The sequence below is a fragment of the Vidua macroura genome, chromosome 6, assembly GCF_024509145.1.
Source record: "Vidua macroura isolate BioBank_ID:100142 chromosome 6, ASM2450914v1, whole genome shotgun sequence".
NCBI lineage: Eukaryota > Metazoa > Chordata > Aves > Passeriformes > Viduidae > Vidua > Vidua macroura.
In genome coordinates, this window is record NC_071576.1 from 1,496,969 (window position 1) to 1,515,488 (window position 18,520).

At 54.8% G+C, this 18,520-nt stretch overlaps 1 protein-coding gene across 1 annotated transcript in view; it reads right to left on the minus strand.

Annotated features, from left to right (window-relative positions):
- Positions 1 to 12,493, minus strand: part of MDGA2 (MAM domain containing glycosylphosphatidylinositol anchor 2) — a 207,523-nt gene extending 195,030 nt beyond the window's left edge. Inside the window, exon 1 of the mRNA XM_053980828.1 lies at positions 12,386 to 12,493. Coding sequence (XP_053836803.1) covers positions 12,386 to 12,458 — 73 coding nt within the window. The 5' untranslated portion in view covers positions 12,459 to 12,493. The remainder of the gene's footprint in view (positions 1 to 12,385) is intronic.
- Between the last annotated feature and the right edge of the window lie 6,027 nt (positions 12,494 to 18,520).

The window sequence follows — 18,520 nt, forward strand, 5'->3', positions numbered from 1 at the left end:
TGCACTTGGGAAAGAGCTGGCACTGCCTGGATGTTCCCTTTGGCCCAGGAATCCATGGATACCAACCCAGGATAAATCCCACCCCGTCAATCCGGGAAAAGCTTCTTAATTCATCATTTCAGCCCCATCTGCTGCTGGCACAAACCATTCATGGAATCATGGAATATCCCAAGGTGCAAAGATCCCACAAGGATCAAATCCAGCTCCTGGAAATCCCCAAAATTCCAGCTCCAGCAGCATCCCACAGCCAGGTGCAATTAATTAACAATCAATTAATTGGTGTCCCAGTACAACAAATTTATTTTGAACAGAGCCCAGGTGGGATCAGGAACCTCTGGTCAAGATCCCACAAGGATCAAATCCACTCCAGGCCCTGCACAGGAAAATCCCAACAAATCCCACTCCATCAGCCAGGTGACATTAATTAACTGATAATTAATTAAATGATGTCCCCATACAAAGGCTGATAGAGCCCAGCTGGGATCAGGGACCTCTGGGCAAAGATCCCATGGGGATCAAATCCAGCTCCTGGCCCTGCCCGGGAGAATCCCAAAAATTCCTTCAGCACCCACAGCCAGGTGACATTAATTAATTGGTAATCAATTAATTGGTGTCCAAATACAACAAATTTAGGATTGATAGAGCCCAGCAGGGATCAGGAACAGATCCCACAAGGATCAAATCCAGCTCCTGGCCCTGCTCAGGAGAATTCCAGCTCCATCAGCACCCACAGCCAACTGCAACTAATTAACTAATGATCAATTAATTGGTGTCCCAATACAACAAATTTAGGATTGATAGAGCCCAGCAGGGATCAAGAACTTCTGGTCAAGATCCCACAAGGATCAAATCCAACTCCAGGCCCAGGACAGGAAAATCCCAACAAATCCAGCTCCATCAGCCAGGTGACATTAATTAACTGGTAATCAATTAACTGGTATCCCAATAAATTGATTTTTTTTTTTTTAATAGAGCCCAGCTGGGATCAGGAACAGATCCCACAAGGATCAAATCCAGCTCCTGGCCCTGCTCAGGAGAATCCCAGGAATTCCAGCTCCATCAGCACCCACAGCCAGGTGACCTCAATTAACTAATAACCAATTAATTGGTGTCCAAATACAACAAATTTGATTTTAATAGAGCCCAGCTGGGATCAGGAACAAGGCCAAGGAGCAAACCCAGCCTTGCTCATCCCAAACAAATTATCCCAAAGACTTCCAGCTCCCTTCCTGCCCATGGCACGTGCACAGCCTGCTTTAAAAAAACCAGGAATTCCTGGAAAAGGCTGGGATTGCTCCCATTGGATTGGGGAGCAGCTCCTTCCTCACCCACTCAGGAAGTGGCTCCAGCCTTCCCTCTCCTCCCACCAAACTTTTGTTCCAGCTAGAAAAGGGACAGATTCCAAAGGCTGACGTATTCCATGAATTCCTGATTTTTGAATAACTGGAAAACGTCTCAGTGTTGTGACAGTTTTGAAGTGAAACTCCTCAGTTTTGAGAGTTCTCCTCTGTTTTCTAGCCCAGAACTCGTGCAGGAAAATAAAAACACCACATTCCCAGCACATTCCCATTTTTCCAGGTGGTTTTCCTGCTCACCTGGGATAACTCTTGCAAGTCACAGTTTATCCCAAACCCCACATCTCTCCCCTTTAGGTTCAACAGCAGTAATCCTAAATCAGCCTCATCCCAGAGACTCCAAATTCCTTAAAACCTCCTTTTTCTCCCACATTCCCTGGAATTCTCTCAATCCACATGGGATAACCTGGAAAAGCACGTGGGAGAGCAACTCCAGAGGCAGCCCTGGGAGCAGAACCCCCCTCCAGCCCCACAAAAGCTGCTCCAGGACTTTTACCCAAAAAAAAAAAAAACCAAAAAAATGGAGCACAACGAGGAATTCCCCTCCCTATCCCTGTTTTAAGTTACTTGGAATTGAAATTCTTTTTCTAGGAAAATACTGGATTTTCCAAAACTCTCTGAACACCTGGGATAACTCTTGGAAATCACAATTTATCCCAAATCCCACATCTCTCCCCTTAGGTTCAACCTCAGAAATCCTAAATCAGCCTCATGCCAGAGATTCCAAATTCCTTCAGACTTCCTTTTTCTCCCTGGAATTCCATCAATCCACGTGGGATAAGCCAGAGGCAGCCCTGGGAGCAGAAACCCCCTCCAGCCCCACAAAAACTGGACCTTCATTCAAATCCCACAGAAAAACCTGGAGCACAACAAAGAAATTCCCTCCCTCATTTATTTGGAATTTCACACCCAGGAAAACCCTGGATTTCCCACCCACTTTTCAGGCAAATAAATTATTTTAATTAAAAAAAAAATTAAAAAAAAAAAAAACCCTTACACTGGGAAAAGCAGGATAACAGGAGCAGCTCTACCAGCTCCTTCCAAGGTGTTTTTTGGGAATTAAATCAAGCTCCCAGCTTTAAGTCATGGTCGGGATTAGTTCCAGGTGGGAGGAGTTTATAAAAAAAGGGAGTGGGAGCAGCTCTGCTTGGTTAATGAGGTGCTCCCGCTGCACCAAATTGGGATAATTCCCATTTTTCTGCATCTCATCCTACAGGAGGGACAGCTCGGGAAAAAAAGGGAATTACTTGGTGCCTGAGGAGAACAAATTCCAGCTTAAAACCTATCCCAAAAACTCCCGTGGCAGCATTCCCATGTGGATTTGAGCCCCACTTCCCAAATTGCTCCACATTCCATCAAAACAATGCCAAAAAGCAGGAAAATGGGAAGGGAATCTGATATCCAGGGAGCAGCGTTTCCATTTCCAGGGAAAACAGCCTCCAACCCTGTGGTGACCCCAATTCCTGAATCTCCCCTCCCCTGGGAATATTCCCTTAATTCCTAACTCATATTCCAGAGGTGTAAAATCTCCCAGTTTTCAGCTCAGGGGGAAGCTGATGGAATATCTGGGATGGGATCCATGAGGGAAGTGGGTGGGATGCAGTGGGAATATGGGAAGGAACAACCCCCATCCCATCCTTTGCCCTCCTTCCTCCTGCTCCTCACTCCCATTTTCCCATTCCCAGCACAAAAAGCCATGGATGGCACAGCTGGGATGCCAAAAATCCCTTTGTTTTGAATCCTATGGAAATCCAGGAATTTTTCAGGTATCCAGCTCCATTTTTATCATGGATTGTCATAAAGAGTGCAAATAATTTCCTTGGAAAAGGGATGATATTTATGGGATGAAGGGATACAAAGGCAGGAGAGGCTGGAGAAAATGGTGTTGTCATAAACATTCCATGATGTGGGAATTCCATCAGTTCCTCAGATTGGATCTTCCTTCCCAAAAGGCTGAAAGAAACCATCCCAATTCCCTGCAGGCACATTCCAGCTCCCATCACTTCCCAAGGGTTCCCAGCTGAAAATCCTTGGGAAAATCCTTCACAAGGATCTCCCTGATGCCAGAAATTCCAAGGAAAACCTCACACCCTCACGGGGGGGATGATCCCTGCAGGATCCCTCTGGAAGTGCCTGATTATCCCAGGATCATCCAGAGCCTGCCCAGCCACCCCAGCAATCCCACCCTGCCCATGGCTGGGAGAGTTTTCCAAATGTTCCTGGAAATTCTGGAATTCTGGCAGCCTCGGGAATGTGACCACTCCCCATTCAGAGCCCAGCACCCTCTGGGGGGAAAATCTTTCCCTGAGATCCAACAAAAAAATTCCTGTGAGGAATTTCAAGTGATCCTTCAATATTCCATGGAAGGAGGAATCGCTTGGACAGCCTGATCCCACATCTTGGGAAAAAACCCTCATCCCAGAAGAGCCCAGATTCCAAACCTGTCTGGGAAGAGCCAAGCGAGCGCCCTCCATTCCCAGCTAGGTTGGGAGAGGAGATTATTTCTGGAAAAGGCAGGAAATAATTCCTCTGGATCCAGACAGGGCTCGACGTTGGAGAGAGGGGCTTTAAAAAGATCAAGGAGCTGATGGGGTGGGATTTGGGAGGACTCAGGATTCGAGGGAAGGGTGATGGAGCAGCGGCATCCCAAATATCCAGCGTGTGATGGATCCCAAAATCCCCTTTCTCCAAAAAAAAAAAAAAAAAAAAAAAAAAAAAATTCCTTCCAAGCTATAAAAAATATGGGAAATCAACAATTCTGTCCCTGAGCCCATCAAGATTAGGGAGAGTGCTTCCCAAATCCCAAAGGGATTTTCCCACTGGAAGAAGGGGATTTCATGTAGGAGACCCCATTCCCTACAAGAATACTCCCAGATATAATCCATAAAATAATCCTATATAATCCATATATGGACTGACAGGGATCACTCAGCCCTTCACTGGTGGGAATCCCAAATATTTTTGAGGAATGTGGAAGGCAGAACTGAACTTTAATCCTTTCTGTTTCATCCCAAATATCCAGCATGAGACTGGGCTCCCAAAATCCCTTTCCTTAAAAAAAAAAGAATTCCTTCCCAGCTATAAAAAAAATATGGGAAATAAACAATTCTGTCCCTGAGCCCATCAAGATTAGGGAGAGTGCTTCCCAAATCCCAAAGGGATTTTCCCACTGGAAGAAGGGGATTTCATGTGGAAGACCCCATTCCCTACAAGAATACTCCCAGATATCATCCATAAAATAATCCTATATAATCCATATATGGACTGACAGGGATCAATCAGCCCGTCACTGGTGGGAATCCCAAATAATTTTGAGGAACTGAACTTTAAGCATTTCCATTTCCTTCCTCTTCCTCACACTGCTCAGAATTTAACTGGATTTTGCTCTTCTGAGCCCCAGGAATTTTAATTTTGGGTGGTTTAAGACTTTTCCTTGCCACATTCCCTCCAAATTTCCCTCCCGTGGAATCAAAGGTGACGTTTTGACCCCGCAGCTCGCGGGAGGCAGAGTTGGGATGCAGCTCCCGGCACTCCAGGAGGATCCTTGGAGCTCTCCACGCATCCCAGGACGCACCAAACCTCAGGGAAGTTGAGGCTCAGCTTAAATCCCACACATTTACCGAGCTTCAATTACATTGAAACCTCAACATTTGCACCCTGAACCCCAAATCACCCCCTGGGCCACAACCAACACCTGAACCCACTGAGAGATTCCCCCCCCAGAATTCCGGAATTCCCAATTCCTTACCCTCGCCACAACCCCATCCGTGGGAGCAGAGTCCATCCCAATCCCTTGGCTATCCATGGATTCTTCCCCACTCGGGGAGCTGAAGCTCATCCCAGAAATCCCCGTGCGAGGGAGGAGGAGGAGATCCTTGTCCGGGGCTCAGGGAAGAGTTAAAATTCCCAAGGATCCGCAGGACTCCTGGAGCAGGCGCGGGAGGAGCGCAGCTGCCCCTGTGGCAGCGCATAATTCCTGCCCTGTTCCCAGGGACGCTTCCATGGCACAAAGTCGGGAATTGTGCGGGGTTAAAGCACCCCGGACAAGGCCGGCATTCACCCAGCGAGGCCGGAAATATCCCCCGTGGAAATATCCCTGTGGAAATATCCCTGTGGAAATATCCCCCGTGGAAATATCCCTGTGGAAATATCCCCCGTGGAAATATTCCTGTGGAAATATCCCCTGTGGAAATATCCCCCGTGGAAATATCCCCTGTGGAAATATCCCCCGTGGAAATATCCCCCGTGGAAATATCCCTGTGGAAATATCCCCTGTGGAAATATCCCCCATGGAAATATCCCTGTGGAAATATCCCCGTGGAAATATCCCCTGTGGAAATATCCCCGTGGAAATATCCCCCGTGGAAATATCCCTGTGGAAATATCCCCTGTGGAAATATCCCCCATGGAAATATCCCCCATGGAAATATCCCCCGTGGAAATATCCCCGTGGAAATATCCCTGTGGAAATATCCCCCGTGGAAATATCCCCATGGAAATATCCCCCTGGAAATATCCCCCTGGAAATATCCCCTGTGGAAATATCCCTGTGGAAATATCCCCCATGGAAATATCCCTGTGGAAATATCCCCTGTGGAAATATCCCCCGTGGAAATATCCCCCATGGAAATATCCCTGTGGAAATATCCCTGTGGAAATATCCCCTGTGGAAATATCCCTGTGGAAATATCCCCATGGAAATATCCCCCGTGGAAATATCCCCCATGGAAATATCCCTGTGGAAATATCCCCTGTGGAAATATCCCCCGTGGAAATATCCCCCATGGAAATATCCCTGTGGAAATATCCCTGTGGAAATATCCCCCATGGAAATATCCCTGTGGAAATATCCCCCGTGGAAATATCCCCCATGGAAATATCCCCTGTGGAAATATCCCCGTGGAAATATCTCCCGTGGAAATATCCCCCATGGAAATATCCCTGTGGAAATATCCCCTGTGGAAATATCCCTGTGGAAATATCCCCCGTGGAAATATCCCCCATGGAAATATCCCCTGTGGAAATATCCCTGTGGAAATATCCCCATGGAAATATCCCCCATGGAAATATCCCCTGTGGAAATATCCCCTGTGGAAATATCCCTGTGAAAATATCCCCTGTGGAAATATCCCTGTGGAAATATCCCTGTGGAAATATCCCCCGTGGAAATATCCCCCGTGGAAATATCCCCCATGGAAATATCCCTGTGGAAATATCCCCGTGGAAATATCCCCTGTGGAAATATCCCCCGTGGAAATATCCCTGTGGAAATATCCCTGTGGAAATATCCCCCGTGGAAATACCCCCCGTGGAAATATCCCTGTGGAAATATCCCCTGTGGAAATATCCCCTGTGGAAATATCCCCGTGGAAATATCCCTGTGGAAATATCCCCCGTGGAAATATCCCTGTGGAAATATCCCTGTGGAAATATCCCCCGTGGAAATATCCCTGTGGAAATATCCCCCATGGAAATATCCCCCGTGGAAATATCCCTGTGGAAATATCCCCTGTGGAAATATCCCTGTGGAAATATCCCCCTGGAAATATCCCTGTGGAAATATCCCCTGTGGAAATATCCCCCATGGAAATATCCCTGTGGAAATATCCCCCGTGGAAATATCCCCCATGGAAATATCCCTGTGGAAATATCCCTGTGGAAATATCCCTGTGGAAATATCCCCCATGGAAATATCCCCATGGAAATATCCCCTGTGGAAATATCCCTGTGGAAATATCCCTGTGGAAATATCCCCCATGGAAATATCCCCCGTGGAAATATCCCCCATGGAAATATCCCTGTGAAAATATCCCCTGTGGAAATATCCCTGTGGAAATATCCCTGTGGAAATATCCCCCGTGGAAATATCCCCCGTGGAAATATCCCCCATGGAAATATCCCTGTGGAAATATCCCCGTGGAAATATCCCCCATGGAAATATCCCTGTGGAAATATCCCTGTGGAAATATCCCCCATGGAAATATCCCTGTGGAAATATCCCCTGTGGAAATATCCCTGTGGAAATATCCCCCGTGGAAATATCCCCCATGGAAATATCCCCTGTGGAAATATCCCTGTGGAAATATCCCCATGGAAATATCCCCCATGGAAATATCCCCTGTGGAAATATCCCCCGTGGAAATATCCCTGTGGAAATATCCCCCATGGAAATATCCCCATGGAAATATCCCCCGTGGAAATATCCCTGTGGAAATATCCCCTGTGGAAATATCCCCGTGGAAATATCCCTGTGGAAATATCCCTGTGGAAATATCCCCCGTGGAAATATCCCTGTGGAAATATCCCTGTGGAAATATCCCCCGTGGAAATATCCCTGTGGAAATATCCCCTGTGGAAATATCCCTGTGGAAATATCCCTGTGGAAATATCCCCTGTGGAAATATCCCTGTGGAAATATCCCCCATGGAAGCACAATCCATGAAATATCCTCCATCCAGAGGTTTCCCTGCCCGCTGATCCAGAGGTTTCCCAACAAGGAGCCAGCACTTCTCATGAGCCAAACTCTCTCCCTCCGATGATTTTGTTTTCCCATCCCTCCCCTCATCCTTCCAATCCACTCGCTCGATCCCTAAAAATGTTGGGAAAGGCCAGGTCAGAGCGGCTGGAGGCCACTCCCAGCTCCAAAGGCAGCGCTCCTTAATCCCTCCGGGATCTCAGCTCCAGGGAATGATCCCAGCATCACAAAGAGGCAGCCACAGGGGCTGAAGATCTTTCCCTGATCTTTCCCAGATCTTTCCCAAATCTTTCCCAAATCTTTCCCTGATCTTTCTCTGATCTTTCCCAGATCTTTCCCAAATCTTTCCCAAATCTTTCCCAAATCTTTCCCTGATCTTTCCCAAATCTTTTCCTGATCTTTCCCAGATCTTTCCCAAATCTTTTCCTGATCTTTCATTGATCTTTCCCTGATCTTTCCCAGATTTTTCCCTGATTTTTCCCTGATCTTTCCCAGATTTTTCTCAACACCATCTGCTCCCTGCCCCAACCTCCTCCAGGCTCCAAGGAGCTCCAGCAGCCCCCACTTCAGCTGAATCCCGGGAAAAAGGGGCAGCTCCAGGCTTTGGGATGCCCAATTCCAATTTTCTTCGGAAATTCTGCAGCTGCAATGAGGGTTGAGGCCGTTGGATGACATTTGGTGCTTGGATGAACCGGGACAAATTCCCTGGAATTTAACACCTTAAATACCTTCGATTCCAGGCATTTTGAACCAGCAATGGGAAAACGCCTGGAAGCCTCGTTGTTCCCAAGGCTGTGGGTGCTTCTCCCAAAATTTTGCACGGCCAGATTTGGTGCAGAGCCTCAGGAAGGCTCTGATATTCCTGAGAATGGTCAACACTCATTCCATGAGTGATTCCAGGAGGAATTCCGAGCCATCCTGAGGTTCTCCAGGGGATGCTGAGCCCTGTTCCCTGCAGGAGTTGGGGAGTGGTCACACCTGGTGTTCCCAGGCATGGAAAACATCCCGGGGCTCTGCTCTGCTTAATTCCAGCTGAAATCACAGAAAAATTCCTAAAACCTCGGCGAGGAGTGGATAAATCCCAGCCCAGTGAGCCTGGATCTCCGAGGGGGCTGCACCCCCTGTGTGACCCCCCATGGGAGCAGTGGGATCCCACAGCAGGATCCCACCCAGTGGATCCCACAGCCAGATCCCAGCCAGGGGATCCCGCAGCTGCTCCCAGATTCCTGTGACCACTTGGATTCCACTTCCCTGGGTCAGGAAATGTGGCTTTGCCACTGGAGCCAGCAGTGCCAGGATTGTCACCCCACCAGAGCCTCACTCCAGCGAGGTCCCCCCCATTCCCAGGATTTTTCCAGCCCCCACCCTAGAGGTGCTGGAAGCACTCAGGCTCTCCAGGAATTCTCTGGGTTCTTCCTCACTCCCCAGGGCACAAAACGGGATCCCAATTCCCTGGTGAGCCCCCCAGCCAAGGCAGCTCAGGGACAGACCCAAAAATCTTTTCTCCACTCTCCCAAAATTCCCGTTTTTTGCTGGGCAGCCTCTGAGCTGTTAAAAGCTCCCCATGCCCACGTGGGCCTCTTCGCTGAGCCCTTTTTTCCCTCTGGAAGTTGGAAGCCGGGTGAAAGGAGAACCATCCTGTCCTGAATCCCTACATTTTCTCCTTTATCAACAGTGCAAGTCATGCACCAGTGAAAGGGGAGGAAACGTGCACAGATCTCGAGTTGTTCTCGACCTTTGGCCAGGAAAACAGGGAGAGCTGAGGAACTGTACGAATTCCCGAGGATTTCAGCAGCTCTGCTCTCCCCCATCCCCCGAGGAAGCAGATTGTGGGCTGGGCCTGCCCTGCTCCCAGTTCTCCCAGTTCCGTGCTGGTTTCCCTTTAGGATCCCAGTTTTCCATCCCAGCCGTAGCTTTCCGACGGATCGGAGGGAAGTAGCAGAGGTGCTGCCCAGCCAGCCAGCACGGCACATTAATCTGGAGTTTAAAGGAACTCGGAATCAGCAAATGGGGGATTTATTTTGCATTTAAAGGCGGCAGAGCTGCTCTCTGGGCGGGCACGGGCGGTGCCGTGCCAGGCTCTGTGCCAGCACCTTCCCGCACCTCCGGAGCCACGGGAGCATCCAGGGCTGGAAAACAGCCTGGGAGAGCCGTGCCAAGGACAGGTGGGATGAGCCAGGGAGGAGCTGGGAGAAGCTGGAGCAGCAGCCGGAGCAGCAGCCGGAGCCTGAGGGATGGGTCTGAGCCACCTGCAGGGCTGGGAATATCAACAGGGAGCAGGGATGGATTCCAGGCTGCTCCTTCCCCTCGCCACCTTCCTCACGGAGAGGCTCTGGAGCTGTGCCCGCTCCCAGAGGAGCACAGAAACGAGGAACAAGTGTTAACATGGCAAGACACCTCCCCGGCAGCACCACACTCACAAGCAGAGCTGCCAGGCTCTGAAGATCTTCGAAAAAACGCCAAAAAACTTGTAAAAAATCCCACAAACCGTTTTTTTTTCCAAAGCAACAAGATCCAAGCAGGCTCCCTCTCCCAGGCTGGGGCTCACTTTGGATAATCTGCAGGCTCCAGCCTTCCCATCCTCCTTTCTCAAAATGGCCCTGCAGCACCGGGGGCTGCGGGCACACCCCGGGCTTGGGAATTTTTTTTTGTCCACATTCTCGAGCCGACCTTCAGCAGTCACTGAAGGCCCCCCAGTTCCCGGGGCACTGCTCTCGAACACAAAGCAGCCGCACACGACTGAGTTCACAGCGCTCCCCCCCGCTCTCAGCAGCCCTCGCTCCCCGGCCTGAGCCGAAACCAGCCTAAATCAGGAGGAGAGAGCAGCAGCACCAAAGTCTTACTCCCAGCCCCATCGCCCGGAGCTGAGTCCGCATCTCCTCCCTCCAGCCCCCACCACGCTCTTCCTGAACAAGCCCTCTCCTATTCACGGCAGCCGCTGCTCTTCCCGAGCATCCAACAATATCTGCCTGTGTGCCGGGGGAGGCAGGGAGCCGCTGCCAGTGCCGAGATCCGCACCAGCCGCGCATCCACCGCGAGCCGAGCCCCTCAGGCGCCCGCGGTCACGTCCAAATTTTGCAAAATTAAGGAGGGAAAAAAAAAAAGGGGGGGGGGGTGAGTCTCTAAGTGAGGCTCCCTTCCCGGTGGGAAGCGAATATGGAAGTGCGGGAGCGGACGGGCTCGGAGGAGGCAATGTCACACGAAGCATTTACTGGGAGATTCATGAATCTCCTTGCTCAGCCCCGGGTGCCAGAGCTGCCGGCAGCACCGCACCGCCGCCGAGCCCCGCCGCGCCGCTTACATAACCCCCCCCGCCCGGCCGGGCAGCGCCGGGAACGGGGCAGCACCGGGAACGGGGCAGTACCGGGAATGGGGCAGCACCGGGAATGGGGCAGCACCGGGAATGGGGCATCATTGGGAATGGGGCATCATCGGGAACGGGGCATCATCGGGAGCGGGGCAGCACCGGGAACGGGGCATCGCCGGGAATGGGGCATCATCGGGAACGGGGCAGCACCGGGAATGGAGCATCATCGGGAACGGGGCATCATCGGGAACGGGGCATCATCGGGAATGGGGCATCATCGGGAACGGAGCAGCACCGGGAACGGGGCATCGCCACAGCCGGGGCATCGCCGGGGACGGAGCATTGCCAAAACCAGGGCATCGCCACAGCCGGGGTATCTCCAGAACCAGAGCATCACCGGGGCCAGGGCATCACCGTGGCTGGGACATCACCGGAAGCGGGGCATCGCTGGCACCGAAGCACTACCACGGCCCGGGCACCACCGGGACCTGCCACTCCGCGGCCGGGGCATCGACAGAACCGGAGCATCAGCGGCACCGAGGCACCACCGCGGCCGAGGCGGCGCCGGCACCGGGGCACGGGGCAGCATCCCGGCCGCGCAGCCCCGCGCCCCGGCGGAGCGCCCGGCTCTCCCCGCCTCTCGGCTCCGCGCAGCGCCGAACCGGGGCCACCTCGAGGGCGCGGGGGCGAGGGGGAAGCAACAAGAGCGCGGCCCCAGCGCGGAGGGGGAGCGGAGCGGGCGATGCCGCCGGCGATGTGCAAGTCACGGGCGGGGGGCAGCGGGGCCGGGGGAGCGGAGCCGCCCGCCCGCGGGGTCCGCGCGCCCCCGGCGGAGCCCCGGGAAGTTTGCGGCGCCTTCGCCCCCGCCCCTGGCTCCGCGGCCGCGGGCGGCAGCGCCGCCGGTAACAAGTGCGGCGGCCGCGGGCGCTCCGCGGGCGCGGAGGAGCCCCGCGGAGGCGGCGCCCCCCCCCGCTCCGCCGCGGAGGCCAGCGCGGCCCGGGACCGGCTGCGCGCCCCCTCCCCGACCCCCCGAATCGCCCCCTCCCGCCCCCCGGCCCGGTTTTTCGCCGTGAAATGTCAGCGTCTCATGGCAACGGCGCTGCCTCCGCTCTGCCTCCGCCGGCTCCCGCGGCGCGCAGCGGGGCCACGCCGCTCGCCCCCAACCCCCACCTCCCCACCCCCCCCACCCCCCCCGCCCTTCCGCCCCGGCGACAGTCGCGACAAGGTCACGCGGCGCCCCGGACTCACCGTACACCCCTTGGCCGGAGCTGCCCTCCAGCAGAACCGTCAGCAGCCCCAGCAGCCCGATCGCTACATCCATCTTCACGTGAGCATCCACATATCCAGCCCGGCGGGGCGGGGGGGGGCAGCGCAGCGCCCGCCGGAGCCCCGCGCTCCGCTGCGGCCGAGCCGCGCACGCCCGCGCAGGCAGGGCGGCGGGGGCAGGCGGCGGGCACCGCGCCGGTCCTCCTCCTCCTCCTCCTTCCTCCTCCGCCTCCGCCTCCTCCTCCTCCCGCCGCGCAGCGGGCGGCGCGGAGCGGCGCGGGGCGAGCCCCGCTCAGAGCGAGCCCCCGGCAGCGGCAGCCCCCGCACCCCCTCCGGGCCGCGGCCCCCCTCCTCAGAGCTCCGGCCGCCGCCGCCGCCGCCTCCCGGGGCCGCCGAGCGCCGCGCGGGGCCGCCGCAGCCGCCTGCGCCCCGCGGCCATCAGATGCCACCGCGGCGCCGCGGCCCCCGCATGGTGCGCGGGGCTCCCCGCGCGGCGCGGAGCGGAGCGGAGCGAGGGGGGAGGCGGGGGCGGCGCGGGGCTGGGGCGGGCGCGGGGCCGCGGGGAGGCTCCGGCTGCGGCGCTCCGGGAGCGGCCCCCTCCTCTCAGCGCGGCTGCGGGGCGGCGGCCGGGCCCATGGCGGGGGCGGCGCGGGGCTCCCGCGGCCGCGCTGGGTGCGGGTGCGCTGCTGTGCGAGCGCGGGGGAGCGGGCGCGAGTGGCGGCGGCGGGGCCGTCACGTTGTGCTATACGTGCGGGGCCGGCAGCCGCAGCCCGGCGACGTCAAAGCTGCGTGGCTGCTGCTGCTGAGCGCCTTCCTCCGCCTCCTCCTCCTCCTCCTCCGCCGCCGCCGCCGCCCCCCGTGGCCCCGCGGCTCCGCCGCCGCCGCCGGGCGCGCATGGCCGCGGGCGCTGCCAAGGGGGATGCGCGGCGTGACCGCGCCGCGCCGGGATGCGCGGAGCGCTGTGACCCGCACGGAGCCGGTGGATGCGGGTCTGGCCCGCTCTCTCCCGGGGTACGCGGAGCGCTGTGAGCCGGGATGCGCGGCGCGGTGCGGCTCGCACGGAGCAGGGTTGCGCGGCGCGGCCCCGCTCTTTCCCGGGTCCCGCTCTGTCCAGGGATGCGCGGCCCGGTCCCGCTCTGTCCTGGTCCCGCTTTGTCCCGGTCCCGCTCTGTCCCGGGATACGCAGTGCGGTCCGGCTCTGTCCTGGTCCCGCTCTGTCCTGGTCCCGCTCTGTCCCGGTCCCGCTCTGTCCTGGTCCCGCTTTGTCCCGGTCCCGCTCTGTCCCGGTCCCGCTCTGTCCCGGGATGCGCAGTGCAGTCCGGCTCTGTCCCGGTCCCGCTCTGTCCCGGTCCCGCTCTCTCCCGGGATACGCGGTTTCTCGCGGTGAGGTGCGGACGGTGAGGGGCGCCCTGAGCCCGCGCTGCTCTCCCGGCCCCAGGGGTCCGTCCCGGGCTGCGCTTCCCGACTCTGAGCCCGCTGTCCCCCGGTGTCCCCCCGTTCCGCCCCGCTCCCTCTCTGCCCGGTTCTGGGGCACCCCCGGGCTCAGACCCCGCTGCTTCCCCAGCCCCAGCGGGTAAAACCCCTGTGCTTGCTCCAGGCTGTGTCCCAGGGCACGGGGCTGAGGCCTGTCACCAGCCTGGGGTGACGGAGGGGCACAGGGAGGTGACAAACCAGCCGCTCTCCGTGTCTGATCCAGCTGAGACACCTCCGCCGCTGGGTTTTTATCGGGTGACTCCCCCTTTAGGAATCTCAAATACTTGAGCCCCCTGACAGGCTCCCAGCACCTTCCCAGCCTGCCTGATGTCCCCGCGTTTTGTGATCCCATGGGATTTGTGCTGGTCAAAGTCCTCTTCTCTCCAGTTCCTCAGAACGAACCAAGGATTTTTGTGGGAAAGGCTGCCCCTGTCCTCCTCCCTTTTTCCTTGATTGCTCCAAGGGTTGCCCCAAACCCGTGGGCACCTTGGACACTGATGCAGCTCCCTCTGCCTGCACCAATGAGGATTCGTGCTCCAGGCCAGGACAGTGACAGTGCTCTGGAAGGGACAATGGCACTGTCAGGGTTTTTGTGACACTGCTAACAAGGCTGGGACTCTTCCAGAGCGCTCCTGACAGGGCCTGAGCCTTTCCATCACCTCCATCAGATGATCCAGCGCATTGCTCTGCTGTGCTTCCACCCCCAAAGGGCTCGGGGGATCCAACCCATCCCTGGAATTCCAGCAGGGAGCTGAATTCCGTCCCAGCTGGGGCTGCTCCCTATTCCCAGCCTGGTGAGGATGTGGGAAGTGGGAGAAGGGATGGGTGCAGCCCTTCCCTGTGCCTTTCCCATGCCCCCAGAGCTCAGGCTGGCACCCAGCAGTGCCCAGACCCTGTCTCCAGCCCGCTGCCAGCTGAGGGTGACACTGAGGTGGCCCCGTGGTTGTGCTGGAATCCTGTGTCCCCCTCAAGGGACACCGTCCTGTGCCATTCCAGACACTCTCCCTGCCTCTGGCTGCGCCCCATCCCCCTCACTGCTTGGTGTCCTGTCTGAAGGGACTCTCAGGTGGCTTCTCTGAGTCCATCTGATGCTCCTTTTTCCCTGGTTTTCAATTCCAAGGAGACTCTGGGGACATCTCCAGAGGTTGCACTCCCAGCGCGACCTTCAGCTCATCACCTTCAACCTTCAGCTGCCTTTTGGCTTTTTTCTACCTTCACCCCCTCCTTTTTCCCCTTTTCCCCCCTCTCCCTGCCACACCTGTGCCCCCCAAGCAACATCTGGGCCACATCTGGGCTGTGCCCATCCCAGCCCAGAGCTCTGGTCCCTTCCCAAGGATTTTCCCCCCATTTTCTTTTCTTACTCCTCCACCCAACCATCCCACAGCACAAACGTGGCCACGCTCCAAAACTTCTTTGACCTGCGTGAGTTTTTTCCTCGCCTGTAAAACCCCATCCAGGGCAGGTTTGGGAGGAAAAGCTGGAATTCCTCACATGGAAATGGTGGGGAAAGTGCCACAATCCCTTTTGGCTGCTCTGTATGTTGAACATCGGGAACACTTTAAAGGGTCGGGCCTTTCTCTCCCTATTTCCAACCTTCCCGTGGTGAATTCCAAGATCCTCCCAGCACAGCCAGATGTTCCTGGATCCTGAAGTCTGGAATCATTACCTGGCTGGAACAGGATGCTGTTAGCAGGTTGTTAGCACGCCACTGACAGCATTCCTTTGGCACTGCAGAGGGAAAAGGAGAAAGAAACCTCACCAAAAAACCACACTGGGAATTGGGGAAAAATTCCCAGTTGGAATTTAAGCAGGTGTACAAATCTCCGTGGGGTAAGAGCCCAAATTATTTCTACCTGAAGTGTTTTTTTTTTAAAGTATTTGTTCTTAAAAATTTGAATATTGCAGCTACTGCTGAGATTTGCTTGAGGATGTTCAGCTGTGATCCCAAACCCAGGAATCTCTCTGGACAGGGAGGAGAAAGGAGGAATTAAAAGAACTCACCGAGTCAGAGCCGATTTTCCTGCGTGTCCCAAATCACTTCCTATGATGTTAAATATGGAGTTGCTCCCTGCTGGAATAATCTAACTGGGAATTGTGAAATTCAGCTGGTCCCAGGATGTCCCCAGGAGCAGGAGTGGGGTTTGTGGTCGGGCCCCAGCATCTCCAGAACTTGTGGGAAAACATTTCCCAAAGAATGGGAAATTCAGAGCCTGCAAACCCCCCCTGGCTGCACTTCACCGGGAGGGCTCACGAGGCCCATTTGGCACTTTTAACCCCAAAACAAATCCCTGCTTTTGTCCCTGCTCCCAAATCCATGAGATTTCTCCTCTTACTCAGCCAGGAATTGCAAAGTGCATCCAGAGGGCCACCACACCTCGGGTGGGATCCATGGGGAAAAGAGCTGGGAGAGCAGCAGGAATTCAGGATTCCTGAATTCTGGGGCTGGATTGGGAATCTCTTGGAGGGAATCAGGAGATTTGGGATTCACCCATGCCTTGCAGAGGATGAATGCAGCCAGGGACTCGTTGGGTGTCTTGGTCGCGGGCAGAGCTCTCCAAACTCACAATAAAAGTGGACTTTCACAAAATCCTGAGATTCTTTTGCTTTCCCCCGTGCACAAGGAAGAATGGAGCAGCTCCAATGGGATTTCCTTTTATTCAGGGAAATAAACTTTCATTGCATTATTCCAAAGAATTCCCAAGCTTCATTTCCATACTGCAACAGGGGCAGCTGCAGCAGCACGAGCGTTGTGGGTTGATAACTTCCTTTACCTTCACCAGAATTCCCTTTTTTCCTGATTTTCCTGCTGATTATGCACAAGACACTCACTATTTTTGGAATGTCAGCCATCCTGGAGTTATCCTTGTTCACTCCTTGTTTGTCCAACAGCCAATCTTTGGGAAGGAACACATTTTTCATGTGGTTTCTTGATGATTTCCAGGATGGAAAATTCAAATTTCGTTGCCATCGTTTTGGCCACCCAACGGATTGAGCAGCCTTGTTTCTCACTGGTTAATTAAATGTGACCCATTTCTTTCCCATGCTCCCCAGGGATTCGCTGTTCCCATGCCAGGGAATGTTGGCACAGCGGGGCACGAGATTATTTTGATTGTTTGACACCACAGGGCTGAGTTTTGCAGCCAGAGCTGGGGGAGAACACACACAAAACCAGGAACAGGAACATCCACACCCTGCTGAGGAACAACAGCACCGTGGTCCGGAGCCAAATCCCGAACAATTCCAGCCTTCCGTGGCAGGGTTTGGAATGAGATGGGCTCCAAGGTCCCATCCAAGGCAAACTGGGATTCTGTGGTTCCATACCCCAGCTCCAGGCAGGAGGTGTTGGGTGGTGAAAAGGACTCTGAGGACATCGAGGCCTTTCAGAACTTATAAAAATGATGGAGAGGGAATTTTCCATGGGCGTGGAGTGATAGGAAAAGAGGGGATGATTTAAACTAAAAGAGAGTGGGTTAGATGGGATTTTGGGAAGGAATTCCTGGCTGGGAGGGTGGGCAGGGGCTGGGATGGAATTCCCAGAGCAGCTGTGGCTGCCCCTGGATTCCTGGCAGTGCCCAAGACCAGGTTGGACATTGAGGCTTGGAGCACCTGGGACAGTGGAAGTGTCCCTGCCATGGCTGGGGCTTGACTAAATGATCTTCAAGTTCCCTTCCATCCCAAACCACGCCATGATTCCATGGAACATGAATGTCCCTTGTGGTCACCCCACAGGAACTCTTGGATCTGCTGCTGGTTTCCAATGCTGGTTTGCATTGGAATAATGCTGGCTTGGGGGTGGAATCAGCAAGAACCACCCTTTCCATGGGGAAATTCCTGCTGCTGCCCACCCTGAGCCTGCCCTGGCCCAGCCTGAGGCCGTTCCCTCTCCTCCTGTCCCTGTTCCCTGGAGCAGAGCCCGACCCCCCCGGCTGTCCCCTCCTGGCAGGAGCTGTGCAGAGCCACAAGGTGCCCTCTGCTCATTCCAACCCCAACCATTCCATGATTTTCCTGGGCTCTCCCAGTGGCTGGGCTCGGAGTCCCCTTTCTCAGCCATTCCTGAAAAACCTGAATCCTGAATTCCTGCATCCAGAGCAGTAACCCACACAACAAATTCCGGCCACTAAACATCCCACAGACTTTTCCATCATTGACATCCCTGACATTATCCTGGCATGTTTTGATCTGGAAAAAAGGGAAATCCCACAGGGAGAGCCAGCCTAAGGCACAGCCTAACATTAAGCTTGGCCTTAGGCGCGTGTATATCCCACCAGCAGCACTAATTGTTTCTTCCATACAAATATTTGGACATCGGGAGGATTCCTCTTAATCCCAAGCGATCCTGGGGAGCAGAGCTGGGCTGAAAGGAGGTTTGATGAAATTTATAATAATTCTGGGATTTGAACTGCACCGCTGAGGAAAACAGGTGTGGCTAACGGGTCTGTCACACGCCATTATTTACCCCAAAACTCCATCCCTCCGAGGCTTGGCCCTAAAAATGGTTCCAGTTTCTGGGACAAACTCCAGCTCATCAGGAGAGTGGGAAAAGCACAAGGCAGATGCTGCTGGAACCTTTGGGGGAGCTGGGCAAATTTAAAATGGGCATTTGGTGGTGATCTGAAATTCCAGCATCTGCCCCAAAAAGGGAAA